The sequence below is a fragment of the Diceros bicornis genome, chromosome 6 (genome assembly GCF_020826845.1).
Source record: "Diceros bicornis minor isolate mBicDic1 chromosome 6, mDicBic1.mat.cur, whole genome shotgun sequence".
Taxonomy (NCBI): Eukaryota; Metazoa; Chordata; class Mammalia; order Perissodactyla; family Rhinocerotidae; genus Diceros; species Diceros bicornis.
The window spans coordinates 10,783,158-10,806,847 of record NC_080745.1 but is presented as its reverse complement, the minus strand read 5'-3'; the positions used below and the strand labels follow the sequence as shown (position 1 = coordinate 10,806,847).

Sequence of the window (23,690 nt, the reverse complement as noted above, 5' to 3'; positions counted from 1 at the left end):
AAGCAAACATTTTCAAGTTTTCTAAGCTGATTTAACGTTTACCTAAATTTCTAAATAACATGCTTATATTGACATTTTCAGTTTTTCAGTCTTAGGCTTTAACTATTGACTTCACACTGTGGAAGATGTGGATTTAACTCATCATTTAACACCCCTACCCCTTCCCCAAGCAGAAATACTTCTATCCTCACATCCTCCCAACATAGTTAAAGCATAATATTTGTTTAGACCAATATTCAATGTTTGCATGATTATGACTATGTAAACTCTACCCAAATGTGGATCTCACTGTATACCATGATTGTTTTCTTCTTTCCTGCTAACCCTCTCGCCCCCCAAGGCACAGGCAAACATCCATTACTTCGGGATATGAAGAGCAGAAGCAAATCCCTCTGCCTCTGGTTGATGTGTAGGAAACACTTCCTCTGCCCCCATCAGGCAAAGATCCATTGATGCTGAGGAAGGGTCAAAACTCCGAGAAAGCCCATCCTTAAGGTACAGCAACACAGAGCCTACCTAAGGACAACAGACATCCCCTCCCCCACTTTCCACCTGCCCCTACCATGAGTAACATGCAGCAGCAGGCTCCCTCTCAGGGAAGAGCAAAAGCATGGAGGGAGACGCCTGCTCTGGTGCAGGCATACAGTGAAAGCTGAGAGGGTTAGCAGGGACAAAGAGAAAAACCCTTCCGCACCTAAACCCCCACTCTAAGCACAATGTAACATCAGCCCATTACCAAAGGAACGTGAAACCTGTGATGTCCTGAAGGCACAGACCCAAACATTTAACAAAACCCAAGCCCAATTCAACTCCTGACCAGACTGACTCACTCCCCCACACTAACAGCCTAAGAGAATTAGAGGCACGCCCATTTTTAGGTATATATACAAACATTTTTTTTTTCTCAGTCTATTATTCTAAATATGATATACAGCACTCGATCAAAAGTTATGAGACACACTAAAAGACAAAGAAAACAGCTCACTGTCAAGAGGTCAGGCAATTAATAGAACCAGTCTTGGAGATGACTCATATGTTGGAACTATCAGACAGGCACTTTAAAATAACTCTGATTAAAATGATAAAGCTTCTAGTGGAAAAGATGGACAACACGAATAAAGAGAAGAAGAACTTCAGCAGAGAAATCGAGTCAAATGGAAATGCTAGAAATGTAAAACATGATGTCAGAGATGAATAATTCCTTTGACAGGTTCAAGGAGACTGGACCCCGCTGAGGGAATAAAACTAGTGAATTTGAAAACAGGTGAATAGAAATGACCCGAACTAAAAAACATAGAGCAAAACGAATTAGAAAAATTCAACGAAGAATAAAAGAGCTGTGAGACAGTATCAAATAATCTAAAATATGTGTAGCTATCGTCTCAAAAGGAGAAGGGAGAGATACAAGGAACAGATAAAATATGTGAAGAGATAGTAGACAATAACTTCGCAAAAATAGAGAAAAACATCAAACCACAGATTCAGTAAGCTCAGTGAACCCCAAATGAAAGTAAATACCAAAAAGAAACATACATATTCTAAATATATTATAGTCATATTTTTTAAAACCAAAGATAAAGGGAAACATCTCTAAGGACAAAAAGTCAACCCAGAATTCTACATCCAGTGAAAATACCTTTGAAAAATGAAGGCAAAAGATTTTTCAGACAAACAAAAGCTGGGAGAACTTATGGCCAGTAGACTTACATTGCAAGAAATTAAGTTAAAGGAAGTTGTTCAGGCAGAAGGCACATACCAAATGAAACTTGGACCTAAAACTTGGAACTAAACAAACAAATGGAGAGTGCTGAAAATAATAAAAATAAATGTGAACAAAAGGACATTTTTTCTTATTTCTAATCACTTTAAAGCTGATTAGCTACTCCTTTTTTTTTTTTTTTTTGTGAGGAAGATCAGCCCTGAGCTAACATCTGCCAATCCTCCTTTTTTTGCTGAGGAAGACTGGCCCTGGGCTAACATCTGTGCCCATCTTCCTCCACGTTATGTGGGACACTGTCACAGCATGGCCTGACAAGCGGTGCCTCGGTGTGCGCCCAGGATCCGAACCCGGGCTGCCAGCAGCAGAGGGAGCACACTTAACCACTACGCCACGTAGCCAGCCCCAGCAACTCCTTTTTTAAGGTGTACAATAAATGTTTATCATCTTTTTTATTAAATGAAACATTATTTGGCAATATTTTTTGCTGCAATTAATTTAATTTAAAAATCACTGATTTTTAATATTTAACTACTGTGGGACTAGGAGTCTACTAGTGGCAGTGAGGCTAATGGACCAATTATAAAGCCAGAAGGGGGTTCATATCTGATAAATTAATCTGTGATAGTGCTTCCCAAGCAGCCATTGTGGGCCAAGGGGAGGCTGGTGAACATCAACAAGTTTTAATGAGTATCTGTGTGCCAAGCATGGGGGCACACCAACTCACGGTGTTTATCCTTAATAATTCAACAGAAAAGTGGTAATTTATCAGCCAGTCATCATAAATATTAAAATATTAATGGACAAGTATTCTCTACTATAATTGAGATTTCTGTTTAGCAGAAAAGGCAGACTTTAGGCAAATAATTACGAATAAGTAAACACGATAGAAAATATAAAAACTGTAAGGTAAAAGTAATAAACGTTTTGGGGTGGATCATGGGATTTAACCAGTTTTTTAAGGGTCAGAGAAATCACTTACAAAAAAGGACAGAAATTCCATGTCAGAGGAAAGTAGAAGGAACTGGCAGAATGGCAAAGAAATGATATCTAATCCAGAATGAAGGGAGATGATGGCTAGAGAGGAAGTTTTGGAGAAAGTATTGATTTTGAGGGCCACGTTATCATAAATGTAAATCAGATTCAAGAAGAATAAATTTGCAAATTTGTCTAGACTGGAAGAAAACAGTCATCAGAAAAAAAGTGAAAAAAAATATTGAGATACATAAAAGAGACTAACCTTGATATGTGGAAAGATACACATTAATCTTATCCTTTTATGGCTTGCTATAGATAGCAATTTGTGTCTTGTTACAGTCAAGCTAAATGTGAATGAATACCCCAAATTACTAATCCTGTAAATCTGATCGATAATGGTCTTCAAGTAAATAAAACTAGTACATAAAATTCAAAAGCTAAATATAAACAGGATAGTCATGAGGTTCTCTGTAATATTTAGTTTAAAACTACAAAAGGAGCCTAAATGAACAGTTTGTGGTGTCTCTGTATTTCACGAACTGCTCAAGGTCACTAGAATATCTATAGGTTGATTCTGAGATGAGTTTTCTTTTCAGTTAATCGTAAATGACACTGTAGTTTGTGTCAGGGTTACCTTGACCTCCATTTCCAGCTCTTCATTCTTTTGTGTAGATTCGTATTTCCACCTGGCATAATTTTCTTGTGGCGCAGATCTGCTGGTGATGAATTCTTTCAAGCTTTTCTATGTCTGAAAGCCTTTATTTTTTTATAATTTTATTTATTTATTTATTTTCCCCCCAAACCCCCAGTAGATAGTTGTATGTCACAGTTGCACATCCTTCCAGTCGCTGTATGTGGGACGCAGCCTCAGCATGGGTGGAGAAGCAGTGCGACGGTGCGCGTCCAGGATCCGAACCTGGGCCGCCAGCAGCGGAGCGCGTGCACTTAACTGCTAAGCCACGGGGATGGCCCCTGAAAGCCTTTATTTTGCCTTCATTTTCCAAAAATATTTTCTCTGGGTATAGAATTCTAGGTTCATAACTTTTTCCTTTGAGTACTTTAAAGATGTTGCTCCACTATATTCTTGCTTGCACTGATTCCCATGAAAAGCTGGCTACCACCCTTATCTTTTCTCCTCTGCACATAATCTTCCTTTTTTCTCTGGCTGCATTTAAGATTTTTCTCTTTATCACTGGTTTTGAGCAATCTGATAACGATGTGCCTTGCTATAGCTTTCTTTGTGTTTCTTGTACTTAGGGTTTGCTGAGCTTTTTGGACCTACAGGTTTACAGTTTTCACTAGCTTTGGAAAAATTTTGGTCATTATTTCTTAAAATACTTTCTTCTGCTCTCTCCTCCTCTCTCCTTTGGGAACTCCAACTATATATATATATATCGGGCTGCCTTAAGTCTCACGGCTCACTGGTGCTCAATTCATTTTTTGAGTTCTTAATGTTTTAGTTTGTTTAGTTTCTATTGTTATGTCCTCATGTTCACTCATCTTTTCTGCTACAGTGTCTAACCTGCCATTAATTTCATCCAGCGTATATGTCATCTCAATATTACAGATTTCATATCCTGAAGTTTCATTTGGGTCTTTTTTATATCTTCTATGACTCTATTACTTTTGGAACATATGAAAATATAGCTGTAATAACTGTTTTAATGCCCTTCTCTGCTAATTCTAAAATCTATATCAGTTATGAGTTGGTGGTTTTGATTTCTCCTTATTCGTCATATTTTCCTACTTTTTACATATGTGGTAATCATTGATTGGATGGCAGATATTGTGACTTTTACCTTACTGGGTGCTGGGTATTTTCGTATTCCTATAAATATTCTTGAGCCTTGTTCTAGGATGCAGCTACTTGGAAATAGAATGATCCTTTTGGGTCTTGCTTTTGAGGTGGGACCAGAGCCATGTTTTGTCTAGGGTTAATTATTGCCCAATATTGAGATAAGATCCTTCTGAGTACTGTAACCAAAGTCCTGTGAATTATGAGGTTTTCAAGTCTCATAGCTGGTGGGAACAGACACTCTTCCCAGCCTTGTGAGCAACAAATACTGTTTCCTTCAATCTTTTCAGGCATTCTCTCCCAGCCTTCGGTAGTTTCCTTACTTGTGCACACTGATCAAGATTCAGCTGAATATCTGATGGGAACCTTCTGCAGGTATCTGGAGTTCTTTCTCTGTTAAGTTCTCTCCTTTCCAGTACTCGGTCCTATGAAGTGTAGCTGCTATTCACTCCCCAGACTCCTGGCTATATGTCCTCAATTCAGTCTGCCGAGCTATACCTAGGTTCCTCCTGTATTCTGCAGCCAAAAACTCTCTTCAGACAGTAGCTGGATAATCCAAAGGCTCACCTCATTTGTTTCCTGTTTCTCAGGGATCAGTGTTCTTCACTGCCTGATTGGCAGCTGTTACTATGTGAGTGGAGCTTATTGATTACAGCCTTCACTGTAAGATCATTTGCCTGGGCCATTTCATTGGGCTCACTGGGGTCAGTATGTTTAGGTCTTTTCTCTTGGGCTGGATGGAGTTCCCCAGGAAGAATCTTCCTAACTTTTCTCTAGAGGGAATAAGCCTGGCCGACAGAGTTCTGGGAGGGTTGGGGGCCCATCAATCAATATGTAAATATTATCCACCTTACCTCCTTGTTTTCACTATAATACCCCACCCTCACAGCTGAGAACCTTATTTTTGTTCTTTCCAGAGAATACACTTCTAGCCTTCTGGTAGGGAGATGGTGGGGAAGTCATGTGATTATTCAGAATAGGAGTACGGATCTCAGTATCTGTGGTACTTGGCAACCAAAATGGCCCACAAAGATCCTCACCTCCTGGCATGCATGTCCTTGTTTAGTTCCTGTCCATAATGCATTAGGGCTGACCTGTGTGACCAATAGAATATGGCAGAAGTGATGGTGTGACTTCTGAATCTAGACCATAAACAGCATTGCAGCTTCCACCTTGGTCTCTTGGATCACTCACTCTGGTGGGAGAGCCAGGTTTCAGGCTGCAAGGACACTCGAGCAGCTCTGTAAAGAGGCTCACATCAGAGGAACTAAGGTCTCCTGCCAACTTCTGAGCCTTGGAAGTGAGCTTTCTTAGAAGGTGATCTACCAGCCCCAGCCAAACCTTCAGGTGAGCCCAGCCTCTGCTGATATCTGACTAGAAGTCATTAATGATCCCGAGCCACCCAGTCAAGTCACTCCTGAATTCCTGATGCACAGAAACACTGAGAGATAATAATTGCTGTTTTAAGCCACTAAGTTTGGGAGTGATTTCTTTTTTTTTAAAGATTTTATTTATTTATTTATTTTCCCCCCAAAGCCCCAGTAGATAGTTGTATGTCATAGTTGCACATCCTTCTAGTTGCTGTATGTGGGACGCGGCCTCAGCATGGCCGGAGAAGCAGTGCGTCGGTGCGCGCCCAGGATCTGAACCCGGGCCGCCAGCAGCAGAGCGCGTGCACTTAACCACTAAGCCACGGGGCCGGCCCTGGGAGTGATTTCTTAATGTAGTATTGCATAACAAATATAGCATCTGACTTTCTAAAAACAGACTTTCAAGCAATCCTCTTGGTTTTACTGCCACCTTCAACTTCACTTACGGAGATAAGCGGTAATTGATAAGCCAATTCCTGAGCTTCCTGGGGAATTCTATAGTATAAACCAGTTGTTTTTTGGCTTTCTCAATGTCTAGCCTAGGATTCAGATTTTTTAGGTCTGCAAAGTCACCTTTTACTCACCCAAAAGCTTCACTGATTCCAAAGTTTTCTGCTGTTATCTTATCTCCTGTTCTCCCTGTCCTAGTTGGACAAAGAAGTTAAAAATTCTTTATTGCTGTTTTAGTGGGGGCAGCAAAAGTAAATAAGTATGCTCAATCTGCCTCTTCATCTAAAAGACTTGTTTATCAAACATTTGGATCTTTGCCAGTATAATAGGTGAAAAACACTATCTCAGTATGATTTTAATTTACATTTTTCATATTATGAGTATTCTTGAGTCAATCTTTTTATTTTTCTTTTAAAAGCTATATTTATTTCTTTTTAGATAAATCATGTGTTTATTTTTTTTGCCTATTTTCCCACTAAATTGCTAGATTTTTTTCTTTTTGATTTATAGACGCTCTCTATATTTAAAAAATCAGCTCTTTGTAATACGAGCTGCTGATATTTTTCACTGTTAGTCTGTCTTCTGACCATCTATGGTGGTTTCTACCACACAGTACAGTTTTATCTTTATGTAGTTGACATTATCAATCTTTCCTTTTTTAATTTTAAGGTTTTGGGTTTTGGGTTTTTTTCTTTTGCTTCTAAGGTTTGTGTCACACTTTGAAAGGTCTTTCACACTCTGACATTATTTTTTAAAATTCTTCCATGGTTTGTTCTAGTACTTTAATCATTACGTATATCTAGCTCCAATCTGGCTAAAATTTATTTCCTGTAGGGAATTGATTCAACTTTATTTTTTCCCATATAGCTACCTACTCCCAAATCCATTTACTGAATACTCCATCTTTTCCTCAGTAATCTGAAATGTTACTTTTATCATAAACTAGATATATGTATATACTTGGGTCTACTGACAGGTTTGGTAACTTATTCCACTGATCTCTCTGTCTCTTCATATGTCAGTAAGATAATGTTTTGTTATTGAAGTTTATGCAGGCAACTGTCTTCTGAAATCATGACTAAATGCAAACAATTCTGAACCCCAAATAACTAAAGAATGATAATATAGTTGGTTTCCTGGGACAGGTTTTAAACATTCAGAAATAAGAAAGGTCAATATTCTGTAAGGAAGAAAATCATAAGCACTCACGAACAAAATAAGAAGTATAAAGTTGTGTCCAATTAACTGATAGATAGTAAAGTCTTCTTTTCCCTTAAGAAAATTATAATCTAGTTAATTAAATGAGCTATAACCAGAGAATATAAGTTAATGGTTTCTGAACTGCATTTAGCAGTCAACGGTTTCTGCCCACTGGCTTTAAGAACAACAGTTTATATCTAATATTCAACAAAATATTTTGCATCAAAATAATTATCTTCTTACTTGTAACAAAAGCAGCTGGAGAAGATGATCATAGCAATTATGCAGACAGCCATAGAAATGAGCACAACCAGCCATCGAATGCTGCCATCGAAAAAAGGACCTGACAATGGAAGTAAACAACGAAGTAAACATATTACCTTTCTACCACATCTTAAAAGGAAAAAATAATTTCTACTGTTAAATTTTAGAAAGTTTGCTTATTGTTAAAATCAGAGAAAATATTTTACTGAGAATGAGGATCACACTTTTCTCTGCTAACCTACCTATAACAACAGGGGGCAGCGTAGGTTGTAAATACTGGTTACATAAATTGGTTCGACAACATTCTATCGTCCGGCGTAACTGGGCTTTTGGTGAATCCTAGAGGAAGAGTAATGACAAAATTAGAAATAGTTTGATATACTAAACTGGTAATGAATTTTTAAAATATTCATAAAATACCATTTCTAAATCAGTGAGTGAAAAGCACCTGCAAATTTTAGGTGTAAAAAAAGATTATTGAAAAATCAGAATTTGTGCTCAAATAGTGTTTTGAAGACTGTAAAATGGTTTTTCTTAAAGAGAACATATGCATGTGATGGTGTGTTAGTACACTAAACTTTAACTTTATTACAGACAAAGTTTCTAAGTATTTTTCAGTAAAACACTGGCAAATCTTAATATATTACTATTCATTTGTTTTTAGTAAAATAGTAATTAAAGTTATGAGATCTCTTCCTAAAAAACACGGATAATACATTTTATTACAATGATGAACTAGTAGGGTAAGTACGATCTCATAGCAGTACTGAGACTTGGATGAGACTTAAGATCAGGCTAAAATATGCAGGATGTCCTAGTCTAAAGAAAAGACAGGTTAGGAAAGGTAGTCAAGTAGGTAGAAGATACTGTAGATTGTGCGCATAGCAGGTATGTTGAAACTAATGAAGAACCCAACGTTGAAGCAAGTTGAATACGTGGCAAGGATAAGGGCAAAATACAGAAACAATATTCCTGAGAGTTTTTTAGAGACCATCACCGAGATATGAGATGTGTCCCTAACATAAGAAAACAAGCACAGAAAAAGACTGTAGTCACGGGAAAATATATGTGTGAAGTTTTATTTGATTAACAGTACAATATTTGACAAGTTCCTAGCTTGAATGATGACATTTCAGCACTGCCTGGGGGAGCTGCCATTCTGGACCAAAATAGTAACAGAAGGGAATTATCTGTCATTGTAAAAGCAGCAAGAACATAAGCAGAAATTGACTGTGTTATTCTTAATATCAGATGGTCAGAAAGGAAAAACCTCAGTATAACCAGGTATTACTTTAAAAAGATGAACATGAGTCCATGACTTGAGATTCTATCAGGGAAGATGGGTCACGGAAACCTCCAAAAGCATAAGTTTTACATTTTAACTTAATTTTTAACTTTTTAACAATTTTTACTTTTAAATGATCATAAAGAGCAAGAGAAAAGAGAGATATGTTAGGAGTTACACAGGTGACTCTGAAATAATCCTAGATCTAGAGAAAACTTATATGAAGGATGGAACGAGAGTATATAACTAAAGATGAATACAAGAAGTACGAAGCATACTTTCAGGAAGGCTAAGTTCAAAACAAGCTTAGCCTTGAGAAAGAGAAAATGTAAAGAAAAACCAAGAAAGGATTTCTTTGGCAGCGCTAGAAGAAAGACCACCAAGCCATGGATGTACTGCTGAGAAAACAGCAGGTAATGGAGGACAAGGAAACCGTACAATCCTTTAACTCCCATTTTGTTTTGGTCTTCTCTGCCAAGGATGATTACAGGAAGGAAGAAGGTGGACCAAACACCAGTAAGTGGGAATTGATATCCCAGAGGTATGAAGAGTCCCTACTGTGTTTCTATACTCTGGCCTTGGTGAATTATGTCCCAGAAAGATGAGAGCACTTGTGAGAGGGCCGAAAGACAGGTATGAACCAAAGATTTTAGAAACAAGGAGTGTTGGAAACTAGAGAGCTAAACGTGATATTACTTTACTTTAAAAGGGAAAGAAAGTAGACAGTGCCAACAACAGAGTGGAGGCATCACGGTGTTATGGAAAAAGCAAGGGCTTTGGAACCAAACAGTTTAAGTCCGAGCTTTGCCACTTTGTGACCCTGAGCAATGAACTTACTTCTCTCTGGGCTTTAGTTTCCTTTGCTGAAAATGGAGGATAAAGAAATACCTGCCTTATACGGTAAATGGGAGAAAATGAGGTACAACATACCAAGTACTGAGCATATTAAATGCAAATAGTAAATATTCAATAAAATAATTCTTTTCCCTCTAGTGAACTTGACACAGATCCCAGCCAAGATTGTAGAACAAGCCAAAAATGCTTATAAATCCCTAGAAGACTCGATGTGGCTTCACCAAGAATAAGGAACATAGGACTCACCTTACATCCTTCTTATGTAGGTTAACTGGGTAGGCAAAAGTCAGGTGTGTCTATATTATAAAGTTGGGTAATACAACCTTTTCTGGTCCTTCACTCCCCACTCCCATTCTCCGCCCAAGTTCATTTGTATCTCCAGATTTATGTGGGCAATAAGAATGCTTGTGGGGAAAAAACTCACTTGGCATTCATGAAATAGGAGATCCTAATTTAAATAAACTTATTTAGTGAGCTTGGGTGGAGGAGGTAGTGGGGGAGGAGGGAGTGGTACTCGAGGAAGGAACTGAAGCCAAATTACAAGGAACAGCAGTGTGGTTTCTGAGAAATAATTTACCCTACAGGAAGAAAAAGAGTAAGACAGATTTACCAACAGAGACCGGGACAGAGAATCAAGGTCTGGGCGGAGCATGGTGATTATCACTTGAACCAGTTTTGATCCAAACTTGGCAATACATGAAAGCGCTGGGAGGAAAAGGCTTAGGGTACAAGTGCAAGAGCTGCTTGCCTCAGGTTAGGTGCTGGATAAATGGGCAGTGATATTTAGGCAAGATACACAGAAGGTCAGGTAAGTGATGGTGAAGATTTTTCGCTTGTGTAACCCCTAAAAGAACTCTGAAAAACAATGTAGTCCCCCATATATTTTTAAGCTGATATCCACAATTTTTTTATCATAAATAGAATGTATTGATAATTTCTGTCTTATTGTACATAATGACATTTAAAAAAAAAAAAACTGTTACGTCGGGGCCGGCCCAGCGGCCTAGTGGTTAAGTTTGCATGCTCTGCTGCAGCGGCCCGGGGTTTGTGAGTTTGGATCCTGGGCACGGACCTATGCACCGCTCATTGAGCCATGCTGTGGTAGGCGTCCCACATATAAAGTAGAGGAAGATGGGCACAGATGCTAGCCCAGAGCCAATCTTCCTCAGCAAAAAGAGGAGGATTGGCAACAGATGTTAGCTCAGGGCTAATCTTCCTAACCAAAAAAAAAAAAAAAAAAAAAAAAAAAAACAAAAACCAAAAACCTGTTACATCATTCTTAAATCTATTCAGTAGACTCTAAATAACATAGCACTTTGACACCCCATTATCATTACTTTAAAAAAATAAATGAACAAATGCTTCTTTAACAACTGAAAAAAAATTTTTTTTGAGCAAGATTAGCCCTGCACTAACATCTGTTGCCAATGTTCCTCTTTTTCATTTTTTCTCCCTAAAGCCCCAGTACATAGCTGTGTATCATAGTTGTAGAGTTGTAGCTCTTCTATGTGGGATGCTGCCCTCAGCACGGCTTGATGAGTGGTGAGTAGGTCCGTGCCCAGGATCCAAACTGGCGGGCTCCGGGCCATTGAAGCAGAATGCGCGAACTTAACTGCTATGACACCTGGCCAGCTCCATAACTGAAAATTTTATAGTATACCTTTTTCTCCTTGAACTCTTATTTCCTTTCCACATTTCCCACAATAATTATGCCCTAATGTAACATACTTTGATATACAATTCTCCACATCAAAAATAATATATATAGGGCTGGCCCCGTGGCTTAGCGGTTAAGTGCACGCGCTCGGCTACTGGCAGCCTGGGTTCGGATCCCGGCGTGCACCAACGTACCGCTTCTCCAGCCATGCTGAGGCCACGTCCCACATACAGCAACTAGAAGGATGTGCAACTATGACATACAACTATCTACTGGGGCTTTGGGGAAAAAAAGGAGGAGGATTGGCAATAGATATTAGCTCAGAGCCAGTCTTCCTCAGCAAAAAGAGGAGGATTAATGTGGATGTTAGCTCAGGGCTGATCTTCCTCACCAAAAAAAAAAAAAAAATATATATATATATATATAAAAATATAAATTAATGTATTTTATTTCCTGTGACAATAAGTCTTTAAGTCTTAAAAAGTTATTCTGGTTTGAGTTATCACAATTATTATTAGTATAAAATTGATCAAAACAATGTATATATTATAATCTTTATTAAAATACTAACATAAAAAGAAAATTTTATTGCAAAGGTATATGATGGCTGGGACTTGAAAAGAAATTAGCTAATAAATTCATTGATAAATATTACTTATTGCTAGAACGAGAAGGCTTGGCATTAATTTTATTCTTATTTTTCTTTTTTCCTTTTTTCCGGGTCAGTACTAAGATACTTTGTTCACATAAACAGAAAGATGACAATGGAAGGTGTTTGTTATACCATTGTCCCATAATTCTTTCAAGACCTTCCAATCACATGCTAAAACTCCCATAATGATCCTATTATCAAAAATTATTTTCGAGCCAGCCCTGATTGCCTAGTGGTTAAAGTTCAGCACACTCCACTTTGGCGGCCTTGGTTCAGTTCCTGGGTGTGGAACCACACCACTCGTCTGTCAGTAGCCATGCTGTGGCAGCACCTCAAACAGAAAACTAGAAGGACTTACAACTAGGATATACAACTATATACTGGGGCTTTGGGGAGGAAAAAATAAATATAAAAAATTGTTTTCAATGATCTAGCAATTTGGTTGAAAGCAAAAAACTGAAAAGCACTTGACATGCAAACATATTTGATATCCTCACATCGCTCACACTGATAGTTACATTTCAAATTATAACACTTTTTGAAACTTGAGGTTTTACATTCCAGGCCTTTGATCTGTAAACTGTGAGAAGCGTGATTGTAAAAGAGAGGAAGGAAAAGAGAAACTGCTTGAGAAGTGCTGTGTTCTCAGCCAGATCAATACTAAGCAATAGGACCTATGGAAGTTTATGATCTATAAACTGATTCCTTTAAAACTACCCATGTGCTATGTGATTCTTGTGTCACCCAGTCTACATGTACACAGGGATATGCGTAACCCAGCTTAAAGATGGTAAAAGCTTAAATATGATAAAAACAACCATTTATTAAGCCTCTACTATGTGCCAGTTGTGTTAAACTCCTTACATGTATGCTATCTCACTTGATCCTTACAACAACTTTACAGATGAGAAAACAATTTAAGAGAGTAAAGCTCCTTGCCCGAAGTTTCACAGCTAGTAGGAGGCAGCATGTGGATTTAAACATGGATTGTCAAGTTTAACAACTAACTTACATTGGTGAATTCAGTTTGGTATACTCCTAGTTTAGGGGCCCTGCAAGACATTGGTTACTACTGCTGAGCTCAGTGCCCTAACTGTAGCTCTTTCTCCAACAATTTTTAAGTGATTAAAAAATGTATAGCATTTGTGGTTGATAAATATGCAAATAGCATAAAACTGGAAAAAACAACCAAATCAGCATCCCCCCAAATCTTAACAAATTAGAGCAAAGGACTAATTCTAATATGATGAAATTTAACACAGACAAGTATATGACAACTATATAACAAAACTCATCCGATTCCCATCTACTTATTTGTGTCAAGAAACCAACAGCACCAATAAAGAATGAAGAGGTGCAGCTCCGCAGGGGCATGAGCGAGAGACATGGTTTCAGCTGACAGAAAGCTCAGTGTGTTTCAAGAACAATGTGAGTGGGCCGGCCCCGTGGCTTAGTGGTTAAGCGCGTGCGCTCCGCTGCTGGCGGCCCAGGTTCCGCCCCAGGCACGCACCGAAGCACCGCTTCTCCGGCCATGCTGAGGCTGCGTCCCACATACGGCAACTAGAAGGAAGTGCAGCTATGACATACAACTATCCACTGGGGCTTTGGGGGAATAAATAAATAAATAAAATTATGAAAAAAAAAAAAAAAGAACAATGTGAGACAATCAAACATCTAACATTAGATTTGGCTGCCTTTAGAAAAAGGGACAAGAGTTACTTACTCTCCGCTTTTTTTTCTGGTCAGACCACACTCAATTCTGCATATTACACTGAGCAACTGGAGAGTGGGTAACTCTAAAGCTGTTCATATAAGGAGCAGCTGAGGTCACTGTGAACTATTATTTCCATTGGGCAAAGAGTGGAGGGTATGGGGAGGAAAGCAAGAAAAAAAAAAAAAACACTCCTCACATAGTAAAGGGCTGTCATATTAAAGAGGGATTAGATTTGTTCTCTATGGTCCAAAGGGGCAGAAAGGAAGAGAAACCTAGAGTCACTGAGAAGAAAAGTTTTCTAAGGATCTGGTCAGGTCATTGCTACAGATGAAATAGGTGGTGTTGGGAGGTAACGAGCCCATCACTAGAAAGATGTAGCACATAGAAAATCAGTGAGATGCAATATTTGTGTGCTGGGGGAGAAACGTGGGGGAGGATTCCAAACACTAGCCGAGAGGTTGAAACATATAATCTTTAAGGTTTCTACTGATACTGAGAATTTCTAATAATCTGAATAATTTTCTAAAATAGCCAAGGCTTAAATTTGTACACAAACAGTTCTATCTAGAGCTGTTTTTCAAAAACATTAGGCCTCCCCTGGGGCAAAATGACTATACAGGATTTTGAAGAGATTAGGTTTAAAACCCAGAGCTGTCAGGATGTTCATAAACTCTTCATTACTGATCCTCTGATGCCTTTACTGCTGCCGGTAAAATAACTCCCTGGCGATCTCCTTACAAGGCCTTAACGTTTCTAAGCGGTCTCAAAGTGATAGTAATACAAAGGTTATTGCCCATCACCTTCAAGTCTTTTCAGTCAATTTTATGATCCACAAATAAGTTTTGGAGTCATGACAATTTAGAAACAGGATGATTTTTAAAAGTAAAATAATCTGGAACTTCAATTACCACAATCATATTACTTGAAAAAAGAGGTCAACTTCCTCCAATATATTTGCTTACAAGAACATACAGCGATGGATGTGCAGACCACGCACACACCTCCTAGGAGAAGTCAATGCTTTTCATGTGGCCCCTCCCTTCCTCTTTTATAGGCCTTAAATTAGATCTTACCTTGCACTGAAAATCAGAGCCTTCATATTTCATACACCCTGAAGCTAACGTAGTTTCTCCCTGGTCATCTTCTTCTATGATAGCAAAGCAATGCCCATTAGTTCTAAAAGAAAAAAATCCCCAAAAAACATAAATTCACATCAGAAAGTACTAATTAAATCTCAGTTTGAATGTGACCAGGTACTGATGGCTTTTAGTACTTTACTTTTTGAATTAGAATTACATTCGTATGTGATTTACTGCCAAAACCGTATGGGTTTTAAGGCAAATGAAAGTTGTCACATCTAAACTAAAACCTAAAGGTCCAGTAAGAACCTGAAGTCAGGCGGAAAAGGATTTCTATTAAACAAGTTCTCCAAATATGAATTACTTTCTAACTTCTCTTTGCTAATCACAGTCATGTGATCACAGAAAGCTAATCTGTAAAATTTTATAAATGTAAATAATCTTAATGTTTTAAAAATATACTTAAAAATAATTTTGCCTCTTTTTATCCATGAGATTTTCCGTCTTCATATACTGTACACAATAATAAATAAAAACAAGTTTTTCTATGAAACATAAACACAGACTCAATGACAAAGAAAAGTATACTTGGGAAGAACAGACAAAGATCCTGAAAGGCACTTTTTACTGAACGTGACAGCAAAAAAAGGAGAACTTTTAAAAAGCTAAATTTTCAAGACACTGACATAAATGTATTTGTAGTTAATGAAATTTTATCATTTTAGTATTAGTATGCTGGAGTTTTCCCCTAATACATTCATTTAGACTTTAATGGATAGGAAGAAACTTCTAAGAGCTTTTTTGGTGTTCCTACTCATTCATATCAGTAAGTGTATCGCTTCTACTTAAAACAATCTTGCAGAACTAATCATTTTCTGTAAAGAGAAAATGTTAAGTGTGGGGCGAAATTCTGCTAAAACTGATGACTCCGTTTTACTCTGGGTTGCTAAGCCACCAACAAACAGCCCACACATATCAGGCATGCCCTACAGACAAGAAGTTTGGCAAGAAATCACTTGGTGACATAGTGGGGAGCACTCCCCTACAAAAGATCACCCAGTCTGTCACAATAAAGTCAGCCACACCAGAGGACAAACAACAAAGCTAAGACGTGATGAACCATCATATAATTTCAAAGTTTTACATGTATAATACTTTTTTTTTTTTGATGAGGAAGATTAGCCCTGAGCTAACATCTGATGCCAATCTTCTTCTTTTTGCTGAGGAAGACTGGCCCTGAGCTAACATCCATGCCCATCTTCCTCTACTTTACATGGGACGCCGCCACAGCATGGCTGACCAGCGGTGCATTGGTGCACGCCCGGGATCTGAACCTGCGAACCCCGGGCCGCCGCAGCAGAATGTGTGCACTTAACCACTAAGCCACCGGGCAAGTCCAATACTTTTTTGCTTTGTATCTGGTCACTTCAAAGAGCATACACTTATTAGAAAAGTACAAAACAAGATATTATTACTTTTATAACAGGGAGATAATTAACTGATTGATAAGATTGAGCTGTTCAGGGAATGTTTTTTGGCTAGTAAGCCAATTCTTCAATGTCCCCAAAGGATATGGAATAGAATTTATGTGTTGAATAGCTAACATAAAATTAAGTAGGAAAATTAAAACGGTTATATAAATCAGATTTGGATTGGGGAGTTCACTTGTAAGAAAATAACAAAATTAATTAAACATCACAATATCATTCTTATACATGTGTAAATTATTTCAATCAATTTAGAATTATAAGGTTTTGGGTGAATTTTCATGGTCCTTTTGGTAATCTCTAAGTTTTCTATAATGAGTATCAATAACTTTATGATAAAAAGATCATTAAATTAACTTAAAATGTTAGACAAATACCAGATTCCTTTTATCTTCTTTAAAAAGTTATATTACAATGTTACTCTAAGAAAGTAACCATCAATCACTTAATAGTAATAAATGTTCCTATATACAGAACAAGAAACTTTTTGGCCCCGTAGAAAGAGACCATATAAAGTTAAAGAAAAAAACCAAAAACTTAGACAATGAAAACAATTCTTAAAATAGCACTAAATGCAACCCTATTCTCAGAATTTTAAGAAGGACTGCATAAGATACTTACATGCATGTGTTATTAATAGCATCATCCGGGCAGTGTCCTGAGCAATAGCACTTTAAAAAAGGTAAGGTATCCTCTGGTGCTACAGTTACTCCATTTTCTGACTTTTTCTGGTCTGAGTCTGATTTCATCCCAGTACCGTGGAGCATACTGTCTAGATTCTGCCCTGTATTCAAATATGAAATTTGTAAATAAGCCATTTCTGAAAAGCTAATTCTTTCATTTCGATTTTCAATGAGAGGTTTCTAAGCTTTTCTTATCACAGTAATTGCAGCTAACATGTTTCTTTTATTAAAAATACATTTCATTCATACAATTAATATTTATTAATAACCATTATGAACAGAAAACTGTCATAGGTATTGTGGGAAATATGGAGATGTCTGTCACAACTTTTGCACTCGCGAAAGACAAACAAGAGTGGCACAAGGCAGAACATGGTCACACGTGTAAGAAAGGTACAAAACAGGACGTGATTTCAGGGAAGGCTGAGATTGTTTCCAATCATTAAAAAATAGACAAATTATGGTTCTTTTCTTAAACTGTTTGGTTCAAAACTTGTGACTAGCTTAAAAAAATAAGTCCTCTATTTGTGCCTCTATGTGGAAGTGGGGTTACTAACCATCTTACTTTGGACTTGAATTGCTTAAGTAAGGGAATTGTGAGAGCATGAGGACTAATCATATTATCTGGTGCCCTTTATCTCAAGGTCCTTGGTTCAAATTCAGACTATGCTGCCAAAACCTGAAGGTTACTGTAGCGCAGTAGTTAGCTTATGGAAATAGAACTGTGTTCTTGCATTAGAGTCTAGTAGCCTCAAATGACAGATACTGTCATATTTGGTACTGGATCTACAGGCTGAAGGCAGAGCAGAACTGAAAAAACGTTTTAATAATTCCTTCCTCCCTCTGAATCAGCTGGAATTGGCTAGGCTACTCCTTGTAGGCTTGATCTCCAAGGAATGAAAGTAGAGCCAAACAGGTATGAAATATTAAGAGAATTGTGTGTGTATTTCATTATAAATGTTAAATAAGTGGTTCAAGGCATGATGTGGACTTGACTTTAAATTTAGCCATATTGGTGAGATGAACTATTGAAAAGAGGAAAAAAAAAATAACACATATACACACACTGACAACAGGAAAAAACCATGCTGCTAAATAAGTTTTAGTGATTCCATGCCTTGAATTTTAATAAACTTCACTTAATTCTCTAAGTTGCTACAAAACTACAAGACCTCATTTATGTTAAGAACATCAACTGTAAAAAGGAGGGAGCAGGAAGAGAAGAAATCCACTGGGCTAAAAAGGAGGCGACCTGGATTCTGGTCTACTCTGTGCTACCACAGTTCAGCTAGCTGGATGACTGTGGACAAGCTACATCACTTCTCCAGGCCTCATTTACTCAGTAAGACCTCAGGACTAGAGGACATCTGAGGTCTCTTATCCAGCTTTAAAATCCTATTACAATAACAGAAGGAAGCATCAATTTAACTATGGAGAACAAATGCTAAATAATAAATCAGATGCAATTGATTTTTCAAAAATCTAATGATACATACAGAACAGTATAGTGTGGTACAAATAACAGTGAGAAGCAAAGGGTTCAAGTCCCAAATGTGTCCAGGATAAGTTACTCTCTCAACTTCAGTTCTCTATCTACAAAAGATGGTGATAATTCCTACCCAATTCAAGTCAAGAGGTTATATATGGATGAAATGACTATAAAATGAAGGCTTAATTAAAAATAAAATAGCGTATAAATGAAGATATTACATAACAAAGATCACACAAGGATTACTGATAGCTGGCAAACTCAAAGTTATATGATGGTTAAAACACCTAACTTCTAGCTAGAACACTGAATTTAGGAGATAAAAAACTTAACTACAATAATTTGTGCCTGGGGTTTATATTATCTCAAATATTTATTTAACAAAGCACTAATTAGAGGTCAACTATGTGCAGTAAGTTACTGAATGCTGGAAACTGATCTGGTCCTTGAGAAACTTGGAAGGAGGCAAAGGGGGCTGGGGGAATAAGCATATAAATAAACACAATGTGAAAAGTGATATAATACAAAGGTGTTACGTAAACAAAGGAAGGAGCCCATAACATAAACTCATCCTAGGCTGTCAAAAAGCAATGAAATCTGAGTTACATCTTAAAGTTTTAAGATGTCACTAAGCAGAGGCAGGGATGCAAAGAAAAATACCTGGCAACAGCCTCTCTGCACTCTCTCCCTAGGTAACAGCACCCATTCCCATCGTTTAAACAAATCTCTTTGTTGATGGTTTCTAGATTTATCCCTCCAGCTTGGACTTGAGTATTTCAAAATTAACTTGACCAAAATGGAACTCCTGATCTTTCTCCACAAACCTGGTCCTCCCCAAGTCTTTTGGCTCAACCTCCAAAATATACCTCCAATTTTTCCATTTTTCTCCAATTCCACTGCTATTACTGGGGCTCATCATATCATGCCACTTCCAAGATAAGAATCTCCACACTCATCTCCCTACTTCTGTTCTTGGCCCCTCCAATCCATTTCCTACATAGCAGCCAGAGTTATCTTATAAACACAAATCTGATCCTGTCATTCCCCTGCTTAAAACCAATTAATGACTTCACATGCACTTAGAAGAAAATCCAACCTCCAACCTCCTTCATGCCTACTGAGTGAGGCCCAGCAGGCTGTGGACCCTGTGTACCTCTTCAGCATCAACTCCCCTCCATCAGGCTCAGGTACACTGGCCTTCTGTCAGTTCCTAGAACATGCTAATCTCTTTCTACCCACAAGTCTTGTGTTTACAAAGCACAAAATTAGAAGGCCTGGGGTGGGCTGGGGCTATAGATTATATTTCAAAACAAACACACACACAAAAATATTTAATAGCTTACATACTCAAGTGCAATAACTCAGAAAAACACACAAATATATATAAATACAGAAACAAATGGCTGAAAGATACAAGTGACTATATATAGGCACATTTACACCATGTTCCCTTGTCATTAATGGCAATGTCTGGCATCAATGATTTTACTAGATTTTTATTCCTGGCTAAATAATTTTTCCTACTTTTCCAGTAATCTGTTTGCTTCCTTTGTATAAAGCAAAGGAACTCCCCCTCCCTCATTCTGAAGACAGAAGGTCTACAATAGGAATCATAAGGCAAAAGGCAGGAGAGCTAGAGAGACCAATGGGATATCACTGCACATAAAAGGTAATTAGTAACGCAGTTTTCCTTAATCTATGTGCTATAGAGCAGTGACTACTGAAGGCTGTTTCCAAGTCTTCCTTCCTCTGAATGGGAGTTCATATAGTACTTATCCTATTTTTGCTTCATCACTGAATATTGGGTGTGTTGGGCATCAATAATTTCTCTTTTAGCCATACATTGCTGCTTCATGAAGAGGCACATCTAGACCTGAGGGAGAAGGCTACACACAACCCAGAAGTCCTGGATTAGTAGCTGAGTGCACTAAGTAGATGAAACTCTGCATTCCACACCCCTTTGAGGAGGAACTGAATATTTCATATCAACATGAGGACTTTTAGTACATGCATGTAAGAAAGGCTATGTATGATGTTAAGTAGACAACTGTGGTGCCCTGTATCAGATACTGTTAGTTGTTCTCCTCTTTACCTTTGTGTGTATATGTGTGTGTGTGTGTGTGTGTGTGTGTGTGTGTGTGTGTGTGTGTGTGTGTGAGATCAGCCCTGGGCTAACGTGATGCTGATCCTCTTTTTTTTTTTTTTTTTGCCAAGGAAGATAGGCCCTGAGCTAACATCTGTGCCCATCGTCCTCTACTTCATACAGGATGCTGCTACAGCATGGCGGGACAAGCGGTGCCTCGGTGCTTGCCTGGGATCCGAACCCACGAACCCCGGGAAGCTGAAGCAGAGCGCACACACTTAACCGCTTGCACCACTGGGCCGGCCTCCTCCCCTTTACCTTGCTGGCAACACACACACACACACACACACACACACACACACACCGTTTCCTTTGTTTATGTCTCTGCCTCTCCCTCCACGTGATTCAGGGAAGCACAGCCCTACCCTTAGTAGAGACCATTGTTTGTCTAATCCAACAATTTTAGTTCTAATCCAACAATTTTAGTTCTAATCCAACAATTTTAGTTCCATTCCCCTTGCCATTGTTCACACAAGAGCAACAATTTTAGTTCTAATCCAACAATTTTAGTTCCATTCCCCTTGCCATTGTTCACACAAGAGCATATAATAAATTCTGGCCAATAAAATTAGAAGGAAATCTGTTAGTGGGGAGAGGGGAGATGTCCAGAGGAGATGCCTGGGGAAAGATTTCTTTACTAATTAAAAAGAAACACAAGAGACATCCATCCCTCTTCTTCCACTGAATGTTGTCAACTCGAAGTTGCCACATCCGCCTGTGATCTCTGGCCCCTCAGCAGCCACATTGTGGCGGCAAAGTGAGTTAACCTATGGCTAGATGGATATGTGAAGGACAGCACAGTTGAAATAGAGAAAGAACTTGATGACCCAAGGAATTAACTAACTGGAGGCCCCCTACCTTCAGACTTCTTGTATGAGATTACATTTTCCTTATTCTTTAAGCTATTTTGAATTGAGGTTTTTTTTTTTTTTTACTTGTAGCTGAAAACATCTTAACTGATAGAAGAGATAAATCTATTCCAGACACTTGTAGTTGCCCAATGGATATCTATTTTCCCCACCTTCCTAGCTAACCGAACTCTGATTTTGTCTGGGGGGAACAATGTGTTCAGCCCTCGGCAATAGATTTAGATTAACGCAAGCCAACTGTGATAATCCTACCTCCTAGTTTTCTAGTAGACCTAGCAACTGTCTCAGTTTACCCAATAAAACAAGATATAATCTGCTGGCAGGGGGTTAGTTTCTAGGGACACTTTTGCTTTCTCAATATAAGGTCCAGTTGAGGCCAGTGCTGATCCTTTCCCCATTCTTCCTTCCTCCAAGGCAGATAATCGCTACTTTGTAACCATGCTGGAAAAGCCAAGGAAATTACAGAGATGTCAATCTTGACCCTACTCAACCACTGAATGAACACCAGCAAACATCTACCATCTATGTAAAAAATAAATCTTCATTTTCTCACTGTTTGTTGAGTAATCAGTTACTTAAAGCCAAACTACATTTTTAAAATTTGTGACCAAGTCAAAAACAAAGACTAAATATCTATTAGATGTTAGTACAGATCACTCCTTCTTCTGTTCCAACTTGAATAACTTTATCTCAATATAAAGCACTTAAATCTATATCATAACATTTGATGCTCAAAAAATTACTATCATTATTTCTATTTTATAACTAGGAAACAAAGATACAGAGAAATTTACTTTCCCAAGACACAATTCAAGATAAAGTTGTAGCTAAAGTCAAAAGTTATTTCCACTAATACCACTCTGCAATCCTTTTTAGTAATCTCTAAGAAATAACATTTTATCTACAATGGCTTTATTTCTTCTAAGGGTAAATATTTTTATCTTATCATTTGAAACAACTATCAAACTATACTTTTGAAAGAAAATGTGACAAACTTTGCTCTTTATCAGAGAAATATATCTCCTAATCAAACCATACAGGAAAAAGTTTATGTGGAAATACAGCCCATCTGATCCTAAGAGTTATCACAATAACTTCCTGTTTGGGAGTTCCAAGCTGTGAACACAGAATAGTAAAATTACAATACTGGTCATAAATAAAATTTTGAGTACTCTATGAAGAAATTTTAGTATTCAGCACATACAAGTGCCATTTATCTTTCTGAAGCCTTTTAACGACAATAAAATGATTTTTTTAAAATTATTTACATTTATTCCTTATTTAAGTATTTTAAAGGAGACAGAAATTTTAAAACTAAGTACCTATTACCCTGTGTCTTAGGCACTAGGTCAGGTACTTTACTTTATACTTTATCTCATTTAATCCTCACAAGACCTAATTTTGCATATCATAATGCCTATGTTATGGATAGGAGAACAGGTTCAGAGAGACTGAGACTTTACAAATACTTGAAAATGTTTCTATCCCAGTCAAGTTAAAAAATTATTTGGCATGTGTTTGTTCTTTGCTTCTTCACTTAAAAGCCACACTGGCATACTGGGCCTAACTGTTCAAAAAGGGACAGGAGCCGAAACAGCAGCTGCAAGAACAAGTGCTTTTTTATATACAGAAATAAATTACTAAAAAAGATGATAAGATTGCTGAAATGAACACTGACTTACCTTGAACAAAAGAAATGATGAACAGATAGGCTCCCAATAATCTGATGTAAATATACAGCTGAGTCATTGTTCAATTCTAATGTTTTCTGTACACTGTCACCTTTAATAATTGGTCTTGTTACGTCACTGATTTAAATGATTTTCATTCAACGAGATTTCCTTGTACAAGGTCTCAATCACTTGACAATGACTCCAACTTCCACTGCTTTCTCCTGAAAGATAAAAAAAAAAGGCACTGTAATTCAAAAGCTTAAAATAATTTAGTAATAGGTTGCCACCTCTCCTAACCTTAAAGTAACCGCACGTAAAACAAGACAAGTA

The 23,690-nt window shown here is 37.7% G+C and overlaps 1 protein-coding gene across 5 annotated transcripts in view; it reads right to left on the bottom strand.

Annotated features, from left to right (window-relative positions):
- Positions 1-23,690, bottom strand: part of BMPR1A (bone morphogenetic protein receptor type 1A) — a 153,345-nt gene that overhangs the window by 16,868 nt on the left and 112,787 nt on the right. For all 5 annotated transcript variants that reach the window (XM_058542822.1, XM_058542824.1, XM_058542823.1 and 2 more), the window contains 5 exons: positions 23,370-23,581; positions 17,125-17,287; positions 15,011-15,113; positions 8,017-8,113; positions 7,754-7,853 (listed from right to left, as the gene is read on the bottom strand). In XM_058542822.1, the coding sequence (XP_058398805.1) occupies positions 7,754-7,853; positions 8,017-8,113; positions 15,011-15,113; positions 17,125-17,287; positions 23,370-23,436 (530 nt within the window). In that variant the 5' untranslated portion in view covers positions 23,437-23,581. The remainder of the gene's footprint in view (positions 1-7,753; positions 7,854-8,016; positions 8,114-15,010; positions 15,114-17,124; positions 17,288-23,369; positions 23,582-23,690) is intronic.